This window comes from Leuciscus leuciscus (assembly GCF_965113295.1).
Source record: "Leuciscus leuciscus genome assembly, chromosome: 22".
In the NCBI taxonomy this organism is placed as follows: Eukaryota; Metazoa; Chordata; class Actinopteri; order Cypriniformes; family Leuciscidae; genus Leuciscus; species Leuciscus leuciscus.
In genome coordinates, this window is record NC_138746.1 from 37301265 (window position 1) to 37325864 (window position 24600).

The 24600-nt window shown below is 43.0% G+C and overlaps 1 protein-coding gene across 7 annotated transcripts in view; it reads left to right on the plus strand.

Annotated features, from left to right (window-relative positions):
- Positions 1-24600, plus strand: part of ccdc88ab (coiled-coil domain containing 88Ab) — a 100984-nt gene that overhangs the window by 52054 nt on the left and 24330 nt on the right. For all 7 annotated transcript variants that reach the window (XR_014201393.1, XR_014201394.1, XM_082153225.1 and 4 more), the window contains exons 13-25: positions 1633-1802; positions 5512-5649; positions 10836-11906; positions 12425-12552; positions 14042-14180; positions 14261-14434; positions 14953-15114; positions 17215-17492; positions 17928-18071; positions 18163-18349; positions 20213-20358; positions 20520-20612; positions 23938-24140. Coding sequence is in view for 5 of the 7 variants with exons in the window: in XM_082153225.1 (XP_082009351.1) it covers positions 1633-1802; positions 5512-5649; positions 10836-11906; positions 12425-12552; positions 14042-14180; positions 14261-14434; positions 14953-15114; positions 17215-17492; positions 17928-18071; positions 18163-18349; positions 20213-20358; positions 20520-20612; positions 23938-24140 (3033 nt within the window). In the remaining 2 variants the exon portion in view is untranslated. The remainder of the gene's footprint in view (positions 1-1632; positions 1803-5511; positions 5650-10835; positions 11907-12424; positions 12553-14041; positions 14181-14260; positions 14435-14952; positions 15115-17214; positions 17493-17927; positions 18072-18162; positions 18350-20212; positions 20359-20519; positions 20613-23937; positions 24141-24600) is intronic.

The following is a 24600-nucleotide window of genomic DNA, read 5'->3' on the forward strand; positions in this document are numbered from 1 at the left end:
CAACCACACCTGAGCTGACTGAAGGTGCACAACCACACCTGAGCTGACTGAAGGTACAACCACACCTGAGCTGACTGAAGGTACACAACCACACCTGAGCTGACTGAAGGTACAATCACACCTGAGCTGACTGAAGGTAACCTGACCCAAATTTGGGAAGTTTTTCTGACTTTAATGAGATCTGAGAACAGAGGCTTGCTGCATGTGTCATACCTCTCAGAGGTGTGTGTGTTGGTAACTCTCAGAGGTGTGTGTGTTGGTAACTCTCAGAGGTGTGTGTGTTGGTAACTCTCAGAGGTGTGTGTGTGTTGGTAACTCTCAGAGGTGTGTGTGTTGGTAACTCTCAGAGGTGTGTGTGTTGGTAACTCTCAGAGGTGTGTGTGTTGGTAACTCTCAGAGGTGTGTCGTAACTCTCAGAGGTGTGTGTCTTGGTAACTCTCAGAGGTGTGTGTGTTGGTAACTCTCAGAGGTGTGTGTGTTGGTAACTCTCAGAGGTGTGTGTGTTGGTAACTCTCAGAGGTGTGTGTCGTAACTCTCAGAGGTGTGTGTCGTAACTCTCAGAGGTGTGTGTCGTAACTCTCAGAGGTGTGTGTAGTAACTCTCAGAGGTGTGTGTCGTAACTCTCAGAGGTGTGTGTGTTGGTAACTCTCAGAGGTGTGTGTAGTAACTCTCAGAGGTGTGTGTCGTAACCCTCAGATGTGTGTCGTAACTCTCAGAGGTGTGTGTGTGTTGGTAACTCTCAGAGGTGTGTGTGTTGGTAACTCTCAGAGGTGGGTGTCTGTAACTCTCAGAGGTGTGTCATAACTCTCAGAGGTGTGTCGTAACTCTCAGAGGTGTGTGTGTGTTGGTAACTCTCAGAGGTGTGTGTTGGTAACTCTCAGAGGTGTGTCATAACTCTCAGAGGTGTGTGTGTGTCGGTAACTCTCAGAGGTGTGTGTGTGTTGGTAACTCTCAGAGGTGTGTGTGTTGGTAACCCTCAGAGGTGTGTGTTGGTAACTCAGAGGTGTGTGTTGGTAACTCTCAGAGGTGTGTCATAACTCTCAGAGGTGTGTGTGTGTCGGTAACTCTCAGAGGTGTGTGTGTGTTGGTAACTCTCAGAGGTGTGTGTGTTGGTAACCCTCAGAGGTGTGTGTGTTGGTAACTCTCAGAGGTGTGTGTGTTGGTAACTCTCAGAGGTGTGTGTGTTGGTAACTCTCAGAGGTGTGTGTGTTGGTAACTCTGAGGTGTGTGTGTTGGTAACCCTCAGAGGTGTGTCGTAACTCTCAGAGGTGTGTGTGTTGGTAACCCTCAGAGGTGTGTCGTAACTCTCAGAGGTGTGTGTGTTGGTAACCCTCAGAGGTGTGTCGTAACTCTCAGAGGTTTGTGTGTGTTGGTAACTCTCAGAGGTGTGTGTCTGTAACTCTCAGAGGTGTGTCATAACTCTCAGAGGTGTGTGTGTGTTGGTAACTCTCAGAGGTGTATGTCGTAACTCTCAGAGATGTGTGTCTGTAACTCTCAGAGGTGTGTCATAACTCTCAGAGGTGTGTGTGTTTTGGTAACTCTCAGAGGTGTGTGTGTGTCGTAACTCTCAGAGATGTGTGTCTGTAACTCTCAGAGGTGTGTCATAACTCTCAGAGGTGTGTGTGTTGGCAGTGCCGCAGAAGTCCCTGGGTCACGAGGTGAACGACCTGACGTCCAGTCAGCTGCTGAAGCTGGAGAAGGAGAATCAGATGCTGCAGAAGAGCGTTGAGGAGCTGAAGGCATCGAGCGAGAGCAGCACACGCCTACGCCTGGAGAAAGACAAGCACACACTCATCCAACAGGTCAGAGGTCACAGCAGCACACGCCTACGACTGGAGAAACACAAACACACACTCAGCCAGCAGGTCAGTGGTCATACCGCGAGTAGGGCTGGGCCGATAAGCCATATCATATCGAACTGCGATAAAAGTGATAACCATGATGGGCTCTGGACATTTTTACTCTATATGGATTAATCTAACAGCCAATCACACAGCAGAAATAAACGCGACGACAGCCAGTCAGCGTGCAGCTTTTAACTTGGCCGTCAAAGTACACACCCATTTCCTACTGCACATTGTAAGCTATCAGCAAAGAAAACTCGACACGAGGAGGAAAAAATGAGTGGAAGTGGCGAAAGTGAAACTAACCTTGAGTTTTCATCCAAAGATGACAAATTTGTCGATTTAAAAAAAGGTAGCATGAATTCATTTATACTCATTTGAACCACGTCACTCGGACCATTTATCCGCTCGGCTCAAAGTTCAAGCTGCGTGAGCTCTCTATAGCAGACGTGTTTACTCGCTGAATGGTCGGTCACACGACCACTGAACGATCGGTGACACGACCACTGAATGATTGGTGACACGACCACTGAACGATTGGTCACAGGACCACTGAACGCGGTGACACGACCACTGAACGATTGGTGACACGACCACTGAACGCGGTGACACGACCACTGAACGATTGGTGACACGACCACTGAACGATTGGTGACACGACCACTGAACGCGGTGACACGACCACTGAACGCGGTGACACGACCACTGAACGCGGTGACACGACCACTGAACGATTGGTGACACGACCACTGAACGATTGGTCACACGACCACTGAACGATCGGTGACACGACCACTGAACAATTGGTGACACGACCACTGAACGCGGTGACACGACCACTGAACGATCGGTCACACAACCACTGAACGCGGTGACACGACCACTGAACGATTGGTGACACGACCACTGAACGATTGGTGACACGACCACTGAACGATCGGTCACACGACCACTGAACGATCGGTCACACGACCACTGAACGCGGTGACACGACCACTGAACGATTGGTGACACGACCACTGAACGCGGTGACACGACCACTGAACGATTGGTGACACGACCACTGAACGCGGTGACACGACCACTGAACGATTGGTGACACGACCACTGAACGATTGGTGACACGACCACTGAACGCGGTGACACGACCACTGAACGATCGGTCACACGACCACTGAACGCGGTGACACGACCACTGAACGATTGGTGACACGACCACTGAACGCGGTGACACGACCACTGAACGATTGGTGACACGACCACTGAACGCGGTGACACGACCACTGAACGATCGGTCACACGACCACTGAACGATTGGTGACACGACCACTGAACGATCGGTGACACGACCACTGAACGATCGGTGACACGACCACCGAACGATCGGTGACACGACCACTGAACGATTGGTGACACGACCACTGAACGATTGGTGACACGACCACTGAACGATTGGTGACACGACCACTGAACGATCGGTGACACGACCACTGAACGATTGGTGACACGACCACTGAACAGCACTGTGATTCAGAGAGAAGCACTTGAATTCAGTGAAGAACACGAATGTGTCTGGGATTTAAACTAGTTTAAAGCCAGATGAAACAGCGCTGACAAACACTGCAATGATACAGTCAGAAGGCTTTTCAATCTTCAAGTCACCATCATTTACCATGGATTTACTGTAGTAACACTAAATGTATTTAAGGAGCAGCCTAATGGAATATCATTACAGTATTTTTTGTGATTTTGCATTTATACTAAATGTATTTAGGCTACTGTTCCCTTTTCGAGGGAACTCGCACTGCATCAATGACGACACTTTGGTGAACGCTCTTATGCTGCGTTCACACCACACGCGAATTGAGCATCAAATTCATTTTGAATCCACTCGCGCGTCCAAAGCGAGCGTTTGAAGCGAAGTAGACGCGCGTTCGAGGCGAAATGTTTCTTGTGGGAGGGGCAAGAAACATTTCACTCTGGAGAGCAGAACCGCGGCGTAGGGGTCATCATCGCCGTACTTAGGTCCACCAGACCCTCTGGGGAGTTTCCACATGGGACCTGGCAGTGGTTCTCGAAGGGCTGGTCGAGGCCCCCTTCAAACCTCTGGAGTCGGCTGAGGCCAAGAACCTTTCCCTCAAGGTAGCATTTTTATTAACCATTACTTCTCTGAGGAGAGTAGGAGATATTCAGGCCCTTTCTATATCTCACGGATGCCCGGAGTTTGCTCCAGGCGACATTAAGGCTATCTTGCATCCCAGGCCGGGCTATGTGCCTAAAGTGCCTCTAATGTGGCACGGCCTACGGTTCTGCAGGCTTTTCATCCTCCACCTGAGGTGACGGCAGGTGAAGAAAGACTTAATTTGCTCTGCCCTGTCAGAGCTCTCAAGATTTATGTCCAGAGGTCCTCTTCATGGCGGAAGGCAGACCAGTTGCTGATGTGTTTCGGCCCGGGTCACTCAAGAAGGGGCTTCCCTTATCCAAACAGACCATCAGTAACTGGATCAGGCTATCTCTATGGCCTATCAGTTGCGCAGCTTGCCTTCACCTTTGGCCGTGAGGGCTCATTCAACCAGAGGCATGGCGTCCTCTAGAGCCCTCCTTTTAGGGGCCCCGACCCAAGAAGTGTGTGATGCAGCTGGATGGGCCACCCCTCATACTTTCATCAGATTCTATAGACATGGACATTCCTTCTACACCAGGCACTCTAGTGCTCTCGTCCTAAGTGTGCCTGTGCGCAGCTTCACACAGGGACAGGCAGGGCTCGTTGTAGCATAGTGGGTACTCGTTCCCCAAAGTGTTGTATCGAGGCAGTGCGAGTTCCCACGAAAGGGAACGTCTCGAGTTACGACTGCATCGAGTGATATGAACATTTTTATTTTTATAATTTATTTGGCCACATCGCCCAGCCCTACTGCCGAGTCTCAACACAGTTCTCAGTAATACTTCCTAAGATCTGTTTGCATTCATAAGGTTCATTCTTGAGTTCATTTTATCCATGAGGATTTATGAAAAGTGTCTGTATATAATAAAAAAATAAGTGCGATCAGTGTAATGTAATTACAGAATAAGACCAGGAGTAGTAAAAAGAGTCATGTTGGCTTCAGAGGTGAAGCCCCGTTCACACCATAAATGATAATAACGATAACTATATTAGCGTCCACAACAGCAGACAATATCATTCTGTTTATTATAAGCGCTGCAGTTTTGTCGTCTGCCGCTTTAAATGCTCGAGCTCTTTAAAGCAGGATGGATTCTGATTGGCTGTCAATGTTTTTATCATTCATCAGCTGGCAAAAAGTGATTGCAGTGATATTGTTCCCCTGTGGTGTCGTGCTGTGGACTTACGTTTAGAAAGATTTTTAAAACTAAGCTTTAATCGTTATCGTCCTTAGTAGATTTTGTTACACAAAGAAAGGAGCAAAGTTTGTACAGAATGGGTTAAAATGTTAACGGACAGCAAGAACCCAGAGCAGGATCATATTCATCAGTGAGTAATCCCAGTTTAAATCTGATTTGGGTTTAGTTAAGCTGCTTTCAGAGGATTAACCGCTCATATGAGTTTGATTGCTCATTATGAGCGAGTGTGTGTCCATATGTGAGAGAGTGCTCGTGCTCAGTGTGATGAAGTGTGTGTGTGTGTGTGTGTGTGTGTGTGTGTGCACAGCTGGAGCAGCTGCAGACGGAGCTGACCGCAGACAGAGAGAGTTTGCGCAGTGCTGAGAGTCTGAGCTCAGATCTGCTGAAAGAGAAAGCTCAGCTGGAGAAAACACTGGAAACACTCCAGGAGAACTCCGACAGACAGGTAAACTTCACTCACACCGATCCCAGCACATGTTATACTGCCGTGTCATGCCGGATTGACAACGCAATTCATTTTATTCTGAGCTTTTCTTGTCTTCCAGACAAAATCATTAATTTTTATACAGTAAAAACCAAATGTGACCCTGGACCACAAAACCAGTCACGAGTCGCACGGGTATGTCTGTGGCAATAGCCAACAATACATTGTATGGGTCAAAATGATTGATTTTTCTTTCATGCCAAAAATCATAAGAATATTAAGTAAAGATCAATGTTCCAATGAAGATATTTTGTAAATTCCTACCATAAATATATAAAATATTTATTTTTGTGAGTGGATGCAGCAAAATCGCAAACATTAATGGACAAAAATGAAGATTTTCTAATAGTTGTATCTCGGCCAAATATTGCCCTATCCTAACAAACCATACGTCAAGTCAAGTCAAGTTTATTTGTATAGCGCTTTTCACAATACAGATTGTATCAAAGCAGCTTCACAGTATTAAATTAAAATAATACAACAAAGTTTTTTCAAGAGGAATTTATTGATTGATAAAATTAAATTAAATATCCCCAAAATATCCCCAACTGAGCAAGCCAAAGGCAACAGTGGCAAGGAACCGAAAAACTCCATCAAGTGACCTAATGGTGTCCTAAAACTCCATCAGGTGACCTAATGGAGAAAAAAAACCTTGGGAGAACCCAGGCTCAGTCGGGGGCCAGTTCTCCTCTGGCATTTATGAGCTAGAGGCCGGATTGTAGTTTGAACTGTAGGATTATATGAATGCCTGGCTGAAGAGATGCGACTTTAATCTAGTTTTAAACTGGGAGAGCGAGTCTGAGCAACGAACAGTATCAGGAAGACTATTCCAGAGTTTTGGAGCCAAATGTGAAAATGCTCTCCCTCCTTTGGTGGTTCTGGATATCCTAGGTATGACCAAAAGCCTTGAATTTAGTGATCTTAAAGAGCGCGATGGATTATAGGGCGATAGAAGATCCGTTAAATAGACTGGAGCTAAGCCGTTTAGGGCTTTATAAGTCAGTAGCAATACCTTGTAATTAATACAGAACTTTATAGGTAACCAATGCAGTGATGATAAAATCGGTGTTATATGATCATATTTTCTTGATCTCGTAAGAACTCTAGCGGCGGCATTTTGGACTAACTGTAGCTTGTTTATTGAGGATGCAGGACAACCAGCTAGTAAAGCATTACAGTAATCCAGTCTCGAGGTCATGAATGCATGAACTAACTTTTCTGCATCAGAAACTGATAGCATATTACGTAGCTTAGCAATGTTTCTAAGGTGGAAAAAGGCTGTTTTTGTAACATATGAAATATGATTTTCAAAAGACAGGTTGCAATCGAGTATAACACCCAGGTCTTTTACTGTAGAGGATAAAGTAACAGGACATCCTATGATGTTAAAGTTGTATTGTGCGAGGTTTTGTGGGCGGTTTTTTGAACCGATAAGCAGTGGCGGATTTAGCAAATCGGGGGCCCAAGGCGAAGGTAGGTAGGCTATGGGCCCCTCCCCATCCAATCTTTAAAAGAGACGAAAAAATATGTACCGACTGAATGGTGGATAGGCAGGTAAAGCTAATCTACGGGGAAGTAAAGGTTAGAGAGGAGAAAAAAACGTCCCCTTTAACCCTGCATACACTTCTTTACTCCTAAACAGAAACATGTTACAATGTTTACATGGTACAATATCTGGTAAGCTATGGTTTTTTTTTGTTTTTGGTTTTTTTTGCTTGACAAATTTCACCATTTCGATTCAATTCTTGTGATTTGATTCAATATTGACTCATTTGGAAAAATATTAGGTACGTTTCACAAGATAGGCGTTACTTTTTCTCAAGAAAAAAAAAAAGCCCTATCAGCTGGTATAATTTAAGATTAAAATAAGTAATATAGTACACATATTTAGCCAAATACTCTCTATAGCTTTTTTTTTTCTAGCCAATTAAATGGCTTTCCTGAGGTAAATGTTATGTGACGATTGTTCTCCAGCTGTTTTACCTCTTTCCGCGGTTGAAAAACACGATTGATATTATGAATGAGAAATATACATTTCGGTAAGTTATACTGTATCTTTCAACATTGTTAATTCGTGTTTATTTACTATTAGCTAGAGATGATCAGTTCACGTGCCGCTATAGGAATCTGTCACGTCACATTAAAATGGCAAAACGGTATTTATTGTTTGAATTTCGTAATAGAATTGACAGAATCTGAGAGCTGATATTTTTTTTAAATATCATGATTCATAAGTAAACTGCTCAGTTTTGTATGTCGATCTGCGTGTCCTCTTTGCTTCACGATTTTTCTGTGCGTTGGACGTTGTTGTTCCTGATCTGTATCCCCAACAGTAGCCGTAAAAAAGTTTGTCATCTTTGGCAGCGTTCCCAAATACTTATCAGCGTCTTTTCACTTTTTTCTTTTATTTTAGCCGCTTGGGTAACTTCGAAACTTAAAATTTTCGCGTTTAGACTCGTCTTGCTCTGTTTGTGTATTTCCCAGTCCTCCTGTTACTGCGTATATTGTTTAACTTTCGCGCCGCGCACCTTTACAGACTTTTTGCTTTCCTCCCGCTTCCTCCTTTTTTCGGCACCGCTTGGGTAGCTAGCTTCGCTTCATTTTTACTCTGTCTACTACTCTACACTCTGTCTGTCACTCTGTACACTCTGTCTGTCAATCACTTATTTTTCTCCATCAGTTTTTTGGCACAGCCTTGTCACTTTCGCAGATGCGCAGTAAGTGAGATAATGGAATAGTCCAATGTAGTGAGGTGGGGGGCCCCCTCCTGTCTGCGACACGACAATAATGATTTGATGCCATTTTTCGCTAACGGAGTTTTAGAAATATATAATAAAAAAAATAATAGAAAAAAATAATAATTAAGCATAAGTTAATAGGGCATTTTGGGGGCCCCTAGGTAGCTCGGGGCCCAAGGCAATTGCCGACCTTTGCCTAATGGTAAAGTCCGCCCCTGCCGATAAGTATGTCATAATATATAGATATATAAGATAACATCAATAGAAAGCTTTTTATTCAGCTTTCAGATGATTTTCACAATTGACCCTTGTTACTGGTTTTGTGGTCCAGGGTCACATATGTGTCTGATGTCACAACTATCAAGTGGGAGAGCTTTTATAAAACTTATAATCATATGAGTTTGACATGTCAGATTTCACTAGCTGTAATTATAGCTCAGTCATGACAGAATAAACGTTTAGCATGGTAATGGTCATGATAAGTTAATGTATTTGGTCTTGCTGCTGCTGAGACACACACAGATGTGTGAAACACACATGAACCCCTGCACAAACACACAGCACTGCAGTAAATCCACCACAGAACTTGTGTTCTGCTGCTCTGAACCGCAGGTTAGGTGTAACAGCAGTGACTGAACTCCTGTGTACCTGGCGGTGTAGCTCCAGGAGAGCTGGGTCTTATTTAACTGGTCACTGAGTTTATCTGTGTGTATCTGTGCTGGTTTGACCCATGTGTGCCTGAGCCGTTTGTCTAAAGCTTACCCGTTTAGAAACGTCTGCCAGTAAGCAGACCTGATGCCACATAGTAATCTGGGAGAGATTAGTGAACTGCTTACAGCAACACTGAAGCCAGACTATTTAAATGTTAGCGGAATAGGGAGCTTGAAGCTCATTGGCTGAGAGATTACCAGTAGAGGACCTATTGGTTCATGCTGGCAGATTACACATCAGAAACTTTACATAAGAATTTTACATATGGAATTACTGTAATTGGTACATTAAGCCATGCATTTACATTTAATTATTTAGCAGATCCCTTTATCCAAAGCAACTTACAAATGAGGAGAGCAATAGAAGCAGTTAAACCAACAAGAGGACAACAATATGAAAGTGCTGTGACCCTTCCCATTTTGGTCTAACGCAGTATATGTAATTATTATAATAAAATAAAAAAATGTCATGCTACTTTACTTTTACCTAATTTGATTAATGTTTTTTCATATTTACAGGGACAATGCACATTAATAAACATTTCTCTAATTGTGCCTGTTTAGCTGTTACAGCTCATTCTCAACGTTAGTCTCTGGCTGTGAGCATGCAGAATAATAAGAATAGTCTACTAGATAACACACATCTCCGGGCTGGATGATAAGGATGGCCCAGAGCCAGTGCTTAATCCTCACTCAAGCTTATCATTTACACGTCTTGCCAGTTCAAACATTAAAGCTATTTTAAACTATTCAAGCGCAAGAAGTGGTGAAAGATAACTTAATTCATTGCTCACACTTAACTTTTATTTATTTATTTTATTTTTGTGGTGGAGCCTGTAAAAATGTTGTCAGGGCAAGTTAAAATTTCATCCGCTAGCCCAACCGGGCCAATAGGACAATCCTTAGTAATCCGCAGCCTTTTAACACACTTTAAAACTTTTCTCATGACATTTTTCTACAGAAAAAAAAATTCAGTACCTTCAGGGCATGAAGCCAGTGAAATATACCATGTTTCTTAAAGATATGTTTATGTGATTAGGTAATGATCAACTTAGCATGCCTTAACTGAATCCAACAGGGCTTGTGATCAAAGATTTAGAAGATGAGCAAAAAATATTTTATTTTTTATTTTTTTTTATCTCATGACCAGTTGGTGGCGCTGTGCAGAAACTGGTCTGGTACCCTTAGGTCATGGTTGTCTTAACACACTTTCGACAAGCTCTTCATCAAATTCATTCGAAAGTTAGTCGGGTAACACTTTACAATAAGGTTCACTAGTTAACATGAACTAAGAATGAACAATACTTCTTCAGCATTCATTAATCTTAGTTAATATTAATTTCAACATTTACTAATACATTATTAAAATCAAAGGTTGTATTTGTTAACATTAGTTAATGCACTATGAACATACAATGAACAGCTGTATTTTTATGAACACATTAACAAAGATTAATAAATGCTGTAACAAATGTTTTGTTCATTGTTAGTTCATGTTAGTTAATACATTAACTAATGTTTACTAATGAACCTTGTTGTAAAGTGTTACCGTTATTCGAATACATTTTGACTAATCAACTTGAATAACTAAAAGATGATATGATTCGATTTTCCTGAACATGTCATAGATGTTCTTCAACTGTCCTGTGTTTGTTGCTGAACGATCTCTTCCCTGACTCTCTGTGTGGTGGTGACGCAGGTCAAGGGTCTGGAGCAGGAGAACGAACACCTGAACCAGACCATCTCCTCTCTCAGGCAGCGCTCTCAGGTCAGTGCCGAAGCCCGTGTCAAAGACATCGAGAAGGAGAACCGTGTGCTGCACGAGTCCATCAAAGAGACCAGCAGCAAACTCAACAAGATGGAGTTCGAACGCAAGCAACTCCGCAAAGAGCTGGAGCACCTCAAAGATACAGGAGAGCGAGCCGAAGAGCTGGAGATGGAGGTGCGTCGCCTGGAGCGAGAGAAGGAGAGTCTGCAGAAGCGTCTCGCGGCTCAGGCCATCACCTGTGAGAAGGTGGAGGTGTTGGAGAAGGAGAACGCAGAGCTGGAGGCCGAGAGCCGGAGACTGAAGAAAGCAGCCGATTCTCTGAGGAACCTGTCCTATCAGCTGGAGGTGCTGGAGAAGGAGAACCGAGAGCTGGACCAGGAGAACCTGGAGCTCAGGCGCATGGTGGAGTCTCTGCGGTCCAGCGGAGCTAAAGCCACACAGCTGGAGCTGGAGAACCGAGAGCTGGAGAACGAGAGAACGCACCTCAGGAAGAGCCTCGAGCTGATGAAGGCGTCGTCCAAGAAGAACGAGCGTCTGGAGGCGAGTAACCAGAGCCTGGACACAGAGAACCAGCGTCTCCAGAAGGGCCTGGAGAGCGGCAGCCGTAAGATCCAGCAGCTCGAGGGAGAACTGCAGGAGCTGGAGCTGGAGAACCACAGTCTGCAGAAGAGCCTGGAGCAGATGAAGATCTCCAGCAAGAGCCTGGAGCAGCTGGCGCAGGAGAACGCCTCTCTGGAGGCCGAGAACACACAGCTGGAGAAGGACAAGAAGCAGCTGGAGAAGGAGAACAAGCGGCTCAGACAACAGGCTGAGATCAAGGACTCCAAACTGGACGAGGACAACCTGCGCATCTCTCATCTGGAGAAGGAAAACCGTGCGCTCGGCAAGGAGGTCCACACTCTCAAAGACACGTGTAGTCGCACCAAAGACCTGGAGAATGACAACAAGGAACTGGTCAAGCAAGCAACAATTGATAAGAAGACTCTGGTCACTCTGAGAGAGGTGAGCATCTCACCCCAGGAGGAACAAACACACATGCCTTGCCCAAATACCCACACTTGTGGTCTTTGCATTTGACCATTGCATGACGTATTTCCTCTATTTGGCCCAAGTGTTCAAGTAGGCATAAAACAGTTGTAGATGTACAAAATAGGCCTACACACACCATACTCATACTTGCACCAATAAAATGTGCAACACCAAATTATATTTATCTAATTCATTTAAATTACAGTAAAAGGTTTTCCTCAACATCTCGCGATTTTGGGGCACATGAGTTCCCGAACATAATGCATGATGGAATACTCTCAGATAGTGTGGGTTTAGTGTGCATTGAGGGCACTGCACTTTGGCATTTTTAAGACATGGGACAGTCTTGTGCACTTACTTACTGTCGCACACACTCTCAAGTGGCCAAGACCGCAAGTGTGTGTATTTGGACAAGGCAACAGTTTTAGAGATGGTGCATGCTTGATTGTGGATTCCTTGCATGACCCTTGTTGTGATGTTTCCTGATGTAGGACCTAGTCAATGAAAAATTAAAGACTCAGCAGATTAACAATGACCTGGAGAAACTGACCCATGAGCTGGAGAAGATTGGTCTCGATAAAGAGGGTCTTCTGGGTGATGAAGAGAGCTCAGATGACAGGTAATTCACACACTTCATTTTGCACTGTAGTTCAGGGATTCTCAACTTTCCTGCAGTGTTCAGCTCCAGCCCTGATCAAACTCGCCTGCCTATAACTTACTAGTAATCCTGAAGACCTTGATTAGCTGGTTTGAGTGTGTATGAATAGGGTTGGAGCAGAAGTCGTGTTAGACTTCCGCATTGTCTGTCATTTTGCCAGACAGGGTCGTAAATTCCATCATAATCTATTATTACCCGTCATTTTATCTTTCATATTTGAATGATAATAAGCCATTTAATAGGCTCTGGTTTTGTTCAAATTTTCATTTTTATCCACGAATTTACAAGACAAACATATAGGCAAGATTATGCATTTATTTTTTTATGAAGAGAAAGTTGAACAGAGACTGTGTGTCACTTTTCAGGTTTCATCATGAATGTTTGTCCAATAAATTGCAATAAGCTTTGTGCTTTTGTTACTTTTGATATGAAACAAAGTCTCAGCTTTCAAATTCTGTCCATTTAATTCCAATTCCATATCAATAAATACTGTTTTGTCGCTCTTTAATGTGGCGCGAGAGACTGCGCCTGAGTTCAAGTGAAGCAGAGCACGAGTGAATCAATGCAATCAATTCCTTCCTCTTTACTACGTTACAGGACGAAATAAACATGAATGAACATCATAAAAATATGTTGAAAGATACAGTCCAACTTACCAAAATCCGGATCATGTCTCTCATGTAATCGCTCAATCCGTGTTTCGACCGCAGAAAGACGTCAATAAAACAGCTTGTAAACAGTGTCATGTAACTCAGAAAAGCCATTAGTTTAACATTAACCTTACAGTCCACAAGAGCCACTCGCCACCAAGTGGACAGGGGTTAGAATTACACTTACAAGTTACAATACATCACTGTCTGTAATCTGTCAAAATGACGGACCGATTTTAGGTTTTTCCGTCACTTCAATGATGCAAAATGTTCGGTTAACGCAACCTCTGGGTTGGAGCTAAACTGATCTCTGAACCCCTGCTGTACTTAATAGGGCTGCAACAACTAATCAATATAGTTGATGAGAATCTATAATGAAACAGTTCAAAACAGTGTGGATTCATCTGCAGAAAACCTAATCATTCAGTACCATGGTATTTCCATCTGAGACCATCACTGTACCATGGTTCATGTGGCACAGCACTTTTTTGAGACACGAGCACTGCGTAAAAACCTCTTTTCACAGGCTTACAACTGTCCTTGATTTTAATGTTGAATTTTCTGATTTTGATGTAAACTCCCTTTGTCATTTGTTTTGCTGTCTGTCTTGTTTTTTAGATAGTTATCCTGTTGTACAGCACAATGGCCAACTTCTGTTGCTTTTATTGTGCTATATAAATAAAAGTTGATTGATTGATTGATTGAGAAGGGCTAGAAATAACAGCAAAGAAAATAGCTTGTAACATGTGTTTACATGAATGCTGGAGTCATGATTGTCTATCTCATTTCATGTTTGTCAGGTTTAGGCTTCTGGAGTGTAAACTGGAGTCCACTCTGAGATCGTCCCTGGAGATTAAAGTGGAGAAGATCTCGGCTCTCGAGGCCCGACTGCAGGAGTCCTCCAACCTCAACCAGCAGCTGCGCCAGGAGCTCAGAACGGTTCGCAGCGTCTAACACATACGCTAGGGGTTTGTGTGGGTGTCTGCAGTAGACCATGACTGTAGATTGTGTGTATTCAGGTGAAGAAGAACTACGAGGCGCTGCGCCAGCGTCAGGAGGAGGAGTGTGCGGCCCAGAGCTCGCCGGCTCGAGGACGAGAGGAGCACAGCGTCAGTAAGTGGGAGAAGGAGAGTCAGGAGGCCACGCGAGAGCTTCTGAAGCTCAAGGACCGGCTCATCGAGGTCGAGAGAAACGTATGTACCAGCAGCTCAGCACGCTCAGAAAGTAGGGCTGGGACAATATATCGATGCATCGCAAATCGATTCTGAGCTTAGTGTTTAACAGCAGATGGTGCTCTAGGCTAGTTTTCAACCACACGCTCAAATGCTCACGAAGAGAAGCGCTCGTGCGTTCGGCTGAGTCTGAATATGTGCTCGCACCTCAGGATGCTTCGGTGACGCGAGATTAATGTAAACAGCCCACTGCAAACACCCTTGTTATTCGCTTCAACCTTTCAAACTTTCTGAATGATTATTTTATAGAAGGTTTAAGTGGTGTGTGTAAGGCATTGGAAGCCAGCAGATAACAGATGTTTCTAAAGCACACAATTCTGCTCAATTAATCTGCTGTTAAAAACTAAACTCAGAATCGATTCGAGAGAGAATCGTGATGAAATAATTTCTCGATTCACAATGCATCGATTTATTGTCCCAGCCCTAGTCAGAATGCCTTTACGTTACCAAACCAGTTGCTGATGTTGTTGTTTGTGCAGAACGCCACTCTTCAAGCAGAGAAGCAGGCTCTGCGGACGCAGTTAAAGCAGCTAGAGTCTCAGAGCACTAATCTGCAGGCTCAGATATTAGCACTACAGAGGCAGACCGCGTCTCTACAGGAGAACAACACCACGCTGCAAACGCAGAACGCCAAACTACAGGTCAGAGACATCATCCACCAAACTGTGTGTTTCTGAGCGATTGAGCATCAGTGTGTGATAGACGTTTCTCCTCATGAATATTACAGGAGTTTGGTTGTAATTAGCTTTTCAGGAGAGTTGCACACAACGATCTTACACTAGCCGCGTTTCCATTACCCCTTAAATTGCGCAAATTTAAATTGCGAATTGAAAATACACCCAATGGGAACACGTAAATTTCGCAAAAACTCCTATATATCTCAAAAAAGTTTTTACGCTCGCATGAGGTGGTTTGTCAGGCAGTTCGAAAAAGGAATGTTTTGCAAAACTGCAATGGAAACAGAAATGCCTCAATTTATCAAGAGCTTGAAGCAGATATGAGTGAGAAACACCCAGAAACACCCCATACATGCCGCTCCCAGTTTAAGGCGCTTTTCTTGACATTAATGCTTGATAACAAGCCTACGTCTCCTTCCATTATTAATAATGGCTAGTAGGGGTGGGCGATATGGTAAACATATCATATCACGATTTTTTTCAGGAAAATCACGATTAACGATTTTATCACGATTCTTTTTTATGTTGGTTTTACTATTTTGTGACTGAGCATTACAGCCAAACTAATGTCCATATTTTAAAAACAAAGCCTTAGGTAACAAAATATAAAATAAAAAAGAATGGCAGACGGGGCGAAAATAAAAAATATTTGTCATTATTTTCTTTGTTATTAAATATTAAGATCAAAGATACACATTACAATACACACACAACTTAATATACAAATTAAATAAACAGTGCTTTGTTTTCAGCTACAGTAGGTGTATTTAACAGTAGCATTTAAGAAAGTAATTAAATGAACAAATATGAAAATAAAACAAAACATAGACTTCACTGTATAAATTATAAATTGATACTTATTAAAGCTACTATTAAAGTCAAGAGCAGTGAGTGATTTTCTTTTTGCATTTTGTTGTTTTATTAACAATAAAGGGATAGTTCTCCTAAAAATTCAAATTGTCATAATTTACTCTCTCAAGTTGTTTTAAACTTGAATAAGTTTTTCTTCTGTTGAAAATAAAAGTTATTTGGAAGAATGTGACTTCCATAGTATATTTTTCTCCTATGGAAGTCAATGGGGACCAGCTACTGTTTGTATAGCCACATTGTTCAAAATATTAATATTAGAAAATATTAGAAGGAAATTAATACAAGCTTGGAACAACATTATAGTGCGTAAATAATGAGATCATTTTTATTTTTGGGTGAACTATCCCTTTAAGGACAAACGGCAGCTTGTTTACTATTACTACTGTCTCTTTAAGAGCTGCACTCGACGCGTCTTTTATACACGCATTTGACAAGCAGATTTTCTCTCAATTTTCTCAAGTTTGCTTTCACTTTAGACATCACCGACTTTGTTTATGTAAACCTTGTGTGTATTTGACAGTATTAGCACAATAAGACTCGAAAGATAACTTAGACCAGTATCCAGGCGCTGGTAGACTGGCTTTTAGTGCATGTGAGCTTCACGTGTACGCGCTGAGAAACGCACATGTTAGAACAGCGCATCAGCACGCGAATTAAATGTTTAACCGACAAGGCATTAAATCACATGCAAATTATGAACTTTTGTGAACTGTAGTGTCCCGTTCCGCTGCGTTAACATTTGATCTGAATATACGTTGCGTTGTTCAGTATGTTGGGACAGAGGCGCCAGAACAGCAACTGAGAATGCGCGATACTACGATATTTATTCAAAAGCAGATCGTGGAGACATTTTAATCATCCACGATCAAAAATCGTCATATCGCACACCCCTAATGGCTAGTGCGGAGGCTGAGATATACGCAAACCTGCCAACATCCGTCGCCATGATTTTTGGAATGACTTTTGAGAGGAAAAAAGGACGTTTTAGTCGCATAACATCGGTTAATAGAAACGCCGTCATTACGCAATAGCTTTTATCAACATTTAGAAAATATCGCAAAAGCTTTGCGCAAATCTGTAATGAGATCGTGACTACTGATGTTAGTCTTCAGGAACCCTGCTGACGTCTGTCGTGTGCTCAGGCTAAACGACTTTTGGCATGAGTTGAAGTGAAAGAAAGTGATGTGTTCACAGGTGGAGAACTCAACACTCAACTCTCAGAGCGCTGCTCTCATGTCCCAGAATGCCCAGCTGCAGACGCAGCAGTCCAGCACAGAGAGCGAGAGAGATGTGGCCATACGAGAGAAAGAAGACCTGCGCTCAGTGTACGATCTCCTGCTACACGACCACGAAAAGCTGTCTGCCCTGCACGAGAGACAGGCGTCCGAGTACGAGGATCTGATTGGCAGACACGGAGAGCTGAAGAGTGTCCATAAGAGTCTGGAGGGGCAGCACCGAGGCCTGGAGAACAGGTACAAACATCACCTCACAACTGAGCAGTCACTTTAAAGGTGACAAATTATGCCCCTTTTCACAAGATGTAATATAAATCTATGGTGTCCCCAGAATGTGTCTGTGAACGCGTTTTGGTTTTTGTGTGTGTCCCTTTAAATGCAAATGAGCTGCTGCTCCGCCTCCATTCAGAGGCGTGCACATGCGTATTACGTGTTTAATCTATAGGTATGCACGTTTAAATATATATGTGCACAGGCGCTTAGTCTTTCTTTACAAACTGACATCGCCAATTTTGATAACGTTTTATCTGTACAGGGCTAAAGGGAAGTCTCAAGGCAATCAGACAATCAGACACTGTGATTAGTTTGCCATGTAGATGATCGTGCTACTGTGTGAAGCGTTAGGAAGCGGCATGTGCGTTACACTGTCTGTGTGTGTGTGTGTGTGTGCAGGTACAATCAGCTGTTGAAGCAGAAGACTGAGCTGGAGCAGCTGGAGAAGGAACTCAAAGCAGACAGAGAGAAGATGATCTCCGACAACAAGAGCCATCAGGACACAGTTGCACAGTTCCACAGACTCAGCGCGGAGCACCAGATGTGAGTGTCATGATGAGGGAACCTCTCTCTCTCTCTCTCTCTCTCTCTCTCTCTCTCAGGTGATGCTCATGAGCGTGTGTCCTGTGTGCAGGCTGAACTCTACACACCAACAGCTCCTAAAGGACAGTGAGCTCCTGCAGGCGGATCATAAGAGTCTGAAGACTCAGCTGAACACGGCCCGTCTGGAGCAGACCCGTCTGGAGGCAGAGTTCTCCAAACTCAAGGAGCAGTACCAGCAGCTGGACATAACCTCTACCAAACTCACCAACCAGTGCGAGGTACACACTTAATAACCTCTACCAAACTCACCAACCAGTGCGAGGTACACACTTAATAACCTCTACCAAACTCACCAACCAGTGCGAGGTACACACTTAATAACCTCTACCAAACTCACCAACCAGTGCGAGGTACACACTCAACCTCTGCCAAACTCACCAACCAGTGCGAGGTACACACTTAATAACCTCTACCAAACTCACCAACCAGTGCGAGGTACACACTTAATAACCTCTACCAAACTCACCAACCAGTGCGAGGTACACACTTAATAACCTCTACCAAACTCACCAACCAGTGCGAGGTACACACTCAATAACCTCTACCAAACTCACCAACCAGTGCGAGGTACACACTTAATAACCTCTACCAAACTCACCAACCAGTGCGAGGTACACACTCAATAACCTCTGCCAAACTCACCAACCAGTGCGAGGTACACACTTAATAACCTCTACCAAACTCACCAACCAGTGCGAGGTACACACTTAATAACCTCTACCAAACTCACCAACCAGTGCGAGGTACACACTCAATAACCTCTGCCAAACTCACCAACCAGTGCGAGGTACACACTTAATAACCTCTACCAAACTCACCAACCAGTGCGAGGTACACACTTAATAACCTCTGCCAAACTCACCAACCAGTGCGAGGTACACACTTAATAACCTCTACCAAACTCACCAACCAGTGCGAGGTACACACTTAATAACCTCTGCCAAACTCACCAACCAGTGCGAGGTACACACTTAATAACCTCTACCAAACTCACCAACCAGTGCGAGGTACACACTTAATAACCTCTACCAAACTCACCAACCAGTGCGAGGTACACACTTAATAACCTCTACCAAACTCACCAACCAGTGTGAGGTACACACTTAATAACCTCTACCAAACTCACCAACCAGTGCGAGGTACACACTTAATAACCTCTGCCAAACTCACCAACCAGTGCGAGGTACACACTTAATAACCTCTACCAAACTCACCAACCAGTGCGAGGTACACACTTAATAACCTCTACCAAACTCACCAACCAGTGCGAGGTACACACTTAATAACCTCTGCCAAACTCACCAACCAGTGCGAGGTACACACTTAATAACCTCTGCCAAACTCACCAACCAGTGCGAGGTACACACTTAATAACCTCTGCCAAACTCACCAACCAGTGCGAGGTACACACTTAATAACCTCTACCAAACTCACCAACCAGTGCGAGGTACACACTTAATAACCTCTGCCAAACTCACCAACCAGTGCGAGGTACACACTTAATAACCTCTGCCAAACTCACCAACCAGTGCGAGGTACACACTTAATAACCTCTGCCAAACTCACCAACCAGTGCGAGGTACACACTTAATAACCTCTGCCAAACTCACCAACCAGTGCGAGGTACACACTTAATAACCTCTACCAAACTCACCAACCAGTGCGAGGTACACACTTCATGAGCTGTAGTGGACACTGATAATGTCTGCAGGGAATTAAACTTCAGCCAAATGATTTTTAATAATCTGATCAGACTTCATCTATTCATGGATTTACCTCAGAAGGATGTAACTTTGTGAGAACTTCACATGTTCACACTAGACCCGGAAGTGCTGAACCATTCACATAGAAGAAATTAGACGTGCTTTACTGCATATATCTTGCTGGTTCGTCTTCTACTTCACGTTTTTGCTCGTTATTTGTCTTATTGTCTGTTGTGAATGGCTCTATGCTGCCCATGCTCAGGTCAACATTTGAAGTTCTCTAAGAACATGGCGAGGTACAACTCTGTGAACTAAAACGTTGATTTCAAACAAAGACATGTGGAGGGTAACCATGTTTGTGTGAAATGTGTCCTGCAGCTGTTAAGCCAGTTGAAGGGGAATCTAGAGGAGGAGAACCGGCATTTACTGGATCAGATCCAGACCCTGATGCTGCAGAACCGGACCCTGCTGGAGCAGACCATGGAGAGCAAAGACCTGTTCCACGTCGAGCAGAGACAATACATGTATTTATACACACTTATATTCACACTTTCATTCTTGTTTATGCTCTAAAACTATTACCCTGTAGTTGACCTCAGCTCCTGTGTGCAGATAGTCTGATGCTACTGTGTCTCTCTCTCTCTCTCTCTCTCTCTCTCTCTCACACACACACACACACACACAGTGATAAACTCAATGAGCTGAGGAGACAGAAAGAGAAACTTGAGGAGAAGATTATGGATCAATATAAATTTTATGACCCATCCCCACCTCGAAGGTAAGCGTTGCCATCTCACACAGATCAGCGGATGTGTTTATAACATGGGTTTAACTTTACTTCAGACCCCATGAAAGCCAAGTTTTGTTGCTTTTAGTCTTTTTCTAGTAATTATCTTTGAGGAATTCTGTATTCTAGTGTAGTTCTAGAAACATGGACAAAATTTGCTTTTAGAAGATGCATTTAAAATGTCCAATCTTTCTCTACTGGAATTCACACTATTAGAAACATTGATAACTCACAACGCACTGGAGAAATGTTGTCCAATCAAATGATTTCTGGAACGAGAATGTTCCTCCCCCTTTAATTATGATACCACTGGCCTCGCCCACTCATTCACTATTCCTATGTATGGGCCATTCTACAGAATTGGTGCGAACTGCTGTCCCACAACCAAAAAACACATTAAAAAGCATTCAAGTATTCAAATTTTAGATGTTTACAAAGATCCTTCTATTATCTATTGAATCCCACAATAATATTTTAAATATCAGTAAGCTTAATATATATAAAATCATCATTTATTGGGTACTTTCAATTGGGAGGTGGCTGTCCCGAACCCTAACCCTAAATTTCAACTTGTGAAAATGATATTGAAATAAATTTTTTCCATTGTTGTTTTTAAAAATTTATTTTTCATTTCTTTTAAAAATTATTTCTTTTATATTTTATTTTTAAATCATGAAACTTTATGTAAAAAAATTTGTCCCGTATTTCATGTCACTATCAATCGAAAAGTGTGTTTTAGTCCATGACTGATTTTAACCAAATGTAGGGGATTTTTGATCAGGAAATATTCCTGTGTGCCTCTCTCTCATAGCCTCTCTTTCATTGTAGATAGGTACCATCATTTTGAGGGAAATGTGTTCAAAAGTCTGAAATTCTGTGCGTAACTTTGGAACGTCACTACCAAACACCTTTTTTCTGCAATTAAGCAAACTTTTTTGGGTGTTATTCCATAAAATGTTGTTTTTGTGTGTGTACAACTGTTTAGAAATGTGCTAGTTAACCATGTGCGGATAAGCATCTTTGAGCTAGGCTCAAAAGTATCAAAAATTTTCACTACCGTAACAGTCATGACCGAAACGTCATCATTGTTTTGGTAGTGGCAAAAGGGAACACATAATCATTTATTCGGGGGAAATAAAAAAATATTTAGTACAGTTATGCAAATCATTAGTATCTTAGTATGTTTTAGTAGTGTTTTAGTATGTCAAGACAAGTCACATTTATTTATATAGCGCTTTTTACAATACAGATCGTTTCAAAGCAGCTTTACAGAGAGAACAGGAAAATAATGCAAAAAGGTTTGTTTCCAGAAGAAAATAGCATCACAGTCCAGCTTATATAGCTTTCCAGACTTTCACCTGGAGTGTTGCACAGGTTTTTATTCTGGGTGACTGCAGATACCGCTAATAAGATCTGCGGGCACCGAAGCAGGGGTGGAGAAAGAGCTTGTTGTGATCAGGAATACCCCTCTCCACAATGCCAGACATCAAGCAATGCTCAGGCTGGACCAGGAGTAGCTGGCAGCCATATCCTCAAGGTTGGACCAGGAGTAGCTGGCAGCCATATCCTCAAGGTTGGACCAGGAGTAGCTGGCAGCCATATCCTCAAGGTTGGACCAGGAGTAGCTGGCAGCCATATCCTCAAGGTTGGACCAGGAGTAGCTGGCAGCCATATCCTCAAGGTTAGAACCTCTGGGTGTGGCCCGTAAAAGCCCAATCTGAGTGTTATTGGTTTCCTGAGAGTATAAGTATTACCATTCAGAGTGCTAGAGTGGTTTCCATTAGGTCCCTGAATAACTCAGAAGTGGAAGGTACAAGAAACCCAAATGGGTAATTTCATTTATCTGTTCTCATCCAGATATTCTCTAAGGTTTTTCCCACTATTATCAGCATACCGTGTTCACCGGTTGATATACATTTTATAGAGGGTAATTATTCTTAAAAAAAAAAAAAACATTTATATTTGTCCATTTATATTTTATATTTCCTGTAGCTCAAAAGTTGAGCGTTGGCGCTTGCAACGCCAAGGTCATGGGTTCGATTCCCAGGGAAAGCAAGAAATGATACGAATGTAAAATGTGTACCTTGAAATGCAATGCAAGTCGCTTTGGATAAAAGCATCTGCCAAATGCATAAATGTAAATATTTATGCATTTAAATGTTTTTTTTATCCGAAGCGGTTTGTTGCATTTAATCTTTCTCAGTTCATGAATTCCAAATTCATTAACATGCAGCCTGGGTGACACTTGCCCTTAGTACTCAACTCTTTCATTATGAAATGCTTTGAGCCGCAATTCAAAGACTGTGTTTTGCTCCATACTCCCCAATTTACTTGATCTACTGCAGTTTGCCCACCACCCAAACAGAACTATGGACAATGGTTTAACACCAATACTACATGCCACCCTTTCCCACTTACATTTACATTTACATTTATTCATTTAGCTGACGCTTTTATCCAAAGCGACTTACAATTGCTAATTATGTCAGAGGTCGCACACCTCTGGAGCAACTAGGGGTTAAGTGTCTTGCTCAGGGACACATTGGTGTCTCACAGTGGATTCGAACCCGGGTCTCTCACACCAAAGGCATGTGTCTTATCCATTGTGCCACCCCCCTTAAATCACATGAAGTGAAAAACTATATTAGGTTGATGTGGTACAGCAATACTTTTACCATCCCAGATGTCAGAAGTTCAGAATGTGCCTCAGATAAAAAGCATCATCTAGGACCGCATCACTGCCTAGAACTGCTCCTCACAGGCCCTTCAGAGAAGGAAACTTTTTCAGAGAGGTATTTACCCTCCATATGAGACATGGGCTCTAGAAAAAGTGCAGGATAAGAGCCAAGATAACCGTTGTGCATAAACATTTCTATGGGCTGCTAATGCTGTTATGCACATGCATTTTTATAAATTGTGTACAGTGACAACATACACACCAGAGGGCTGTACTGCACTGGTCATCTTTCTTTTTATATATGACATTTGCATTGTATTGACTTCTGGGAGGCACATCATTGAGTTGCATGCACTCTTTGTGAACGCTGTCTCAGATCCATGTGAAATTTCTCCAGGCTGGTCTTACTTCCAAAATTAGGCGTTCCTGACTATGTTGATTAAACTGGGATTGGTTTGTTCAAGAGTAGAAATCCTTTTGTGTCATTTTTCTCTGCAGAGGAGAACAGAAAACACTGTTTATGCCCACTGAGAGTTCGTTTAGATGGGACAAACACAAAGCTTCAGACGAACAGCTTTTTGTGTGTATTGCAAGTGCATTATCGATGCACATAATGAGGGTTGCGTGTGGTTTCTGCAGGAGAGGTAACTGGATCGCACTGAAGATGAGGAAGCTCATCAAGCCGAAGAGTCGTGAGCGCATGCGCTCTCTCACACAGACCCCGTCCCGCTCGGAGTCCAGCGAAGGGTTCCTGACGCTGCCCCACCCAGACAGCCAGGACAGCTCGTCCGTGGGCTCCGGGTCCAACTCGCTGGAGGATTCGCTCGCGCACCACAGCGGCAGTGAGTATACGCACTCTTCCTACAGTCTAAGAGTTTGAACATCTTTTAGAGAGATACTTCACTCCGATATCACACTGATTGATTCAGAGATTAGAGAGATACTTCACTCCGATATCACACCGATTGATTCAGAGTTTAAAGATACTTCACTCCTTAATCACTCTGATTGATTCAGAGTTTAACCCTCTGGGGACCAAAAACGCGCCCGCGCGTTTTGCTCGTTTTTTTTTTTAGCAATGAAAAATAAACACAAAATGCTCTGTTAATTTTGATCTTTCATTTTCGTGTAATACATCAATCGATCCTGTTCAGTTTCTATTTTTTTTCTGTATACTCACAATACAAATAAAGTGTTTTGCTTTTTGACAAATAAAGAAAAACTAACATGATGCTATTTCTGCCTTCTCTCTGTCAGTAAACTCCCATTTGAAACGCGTTCGAAAATTATCTATAACTCCGC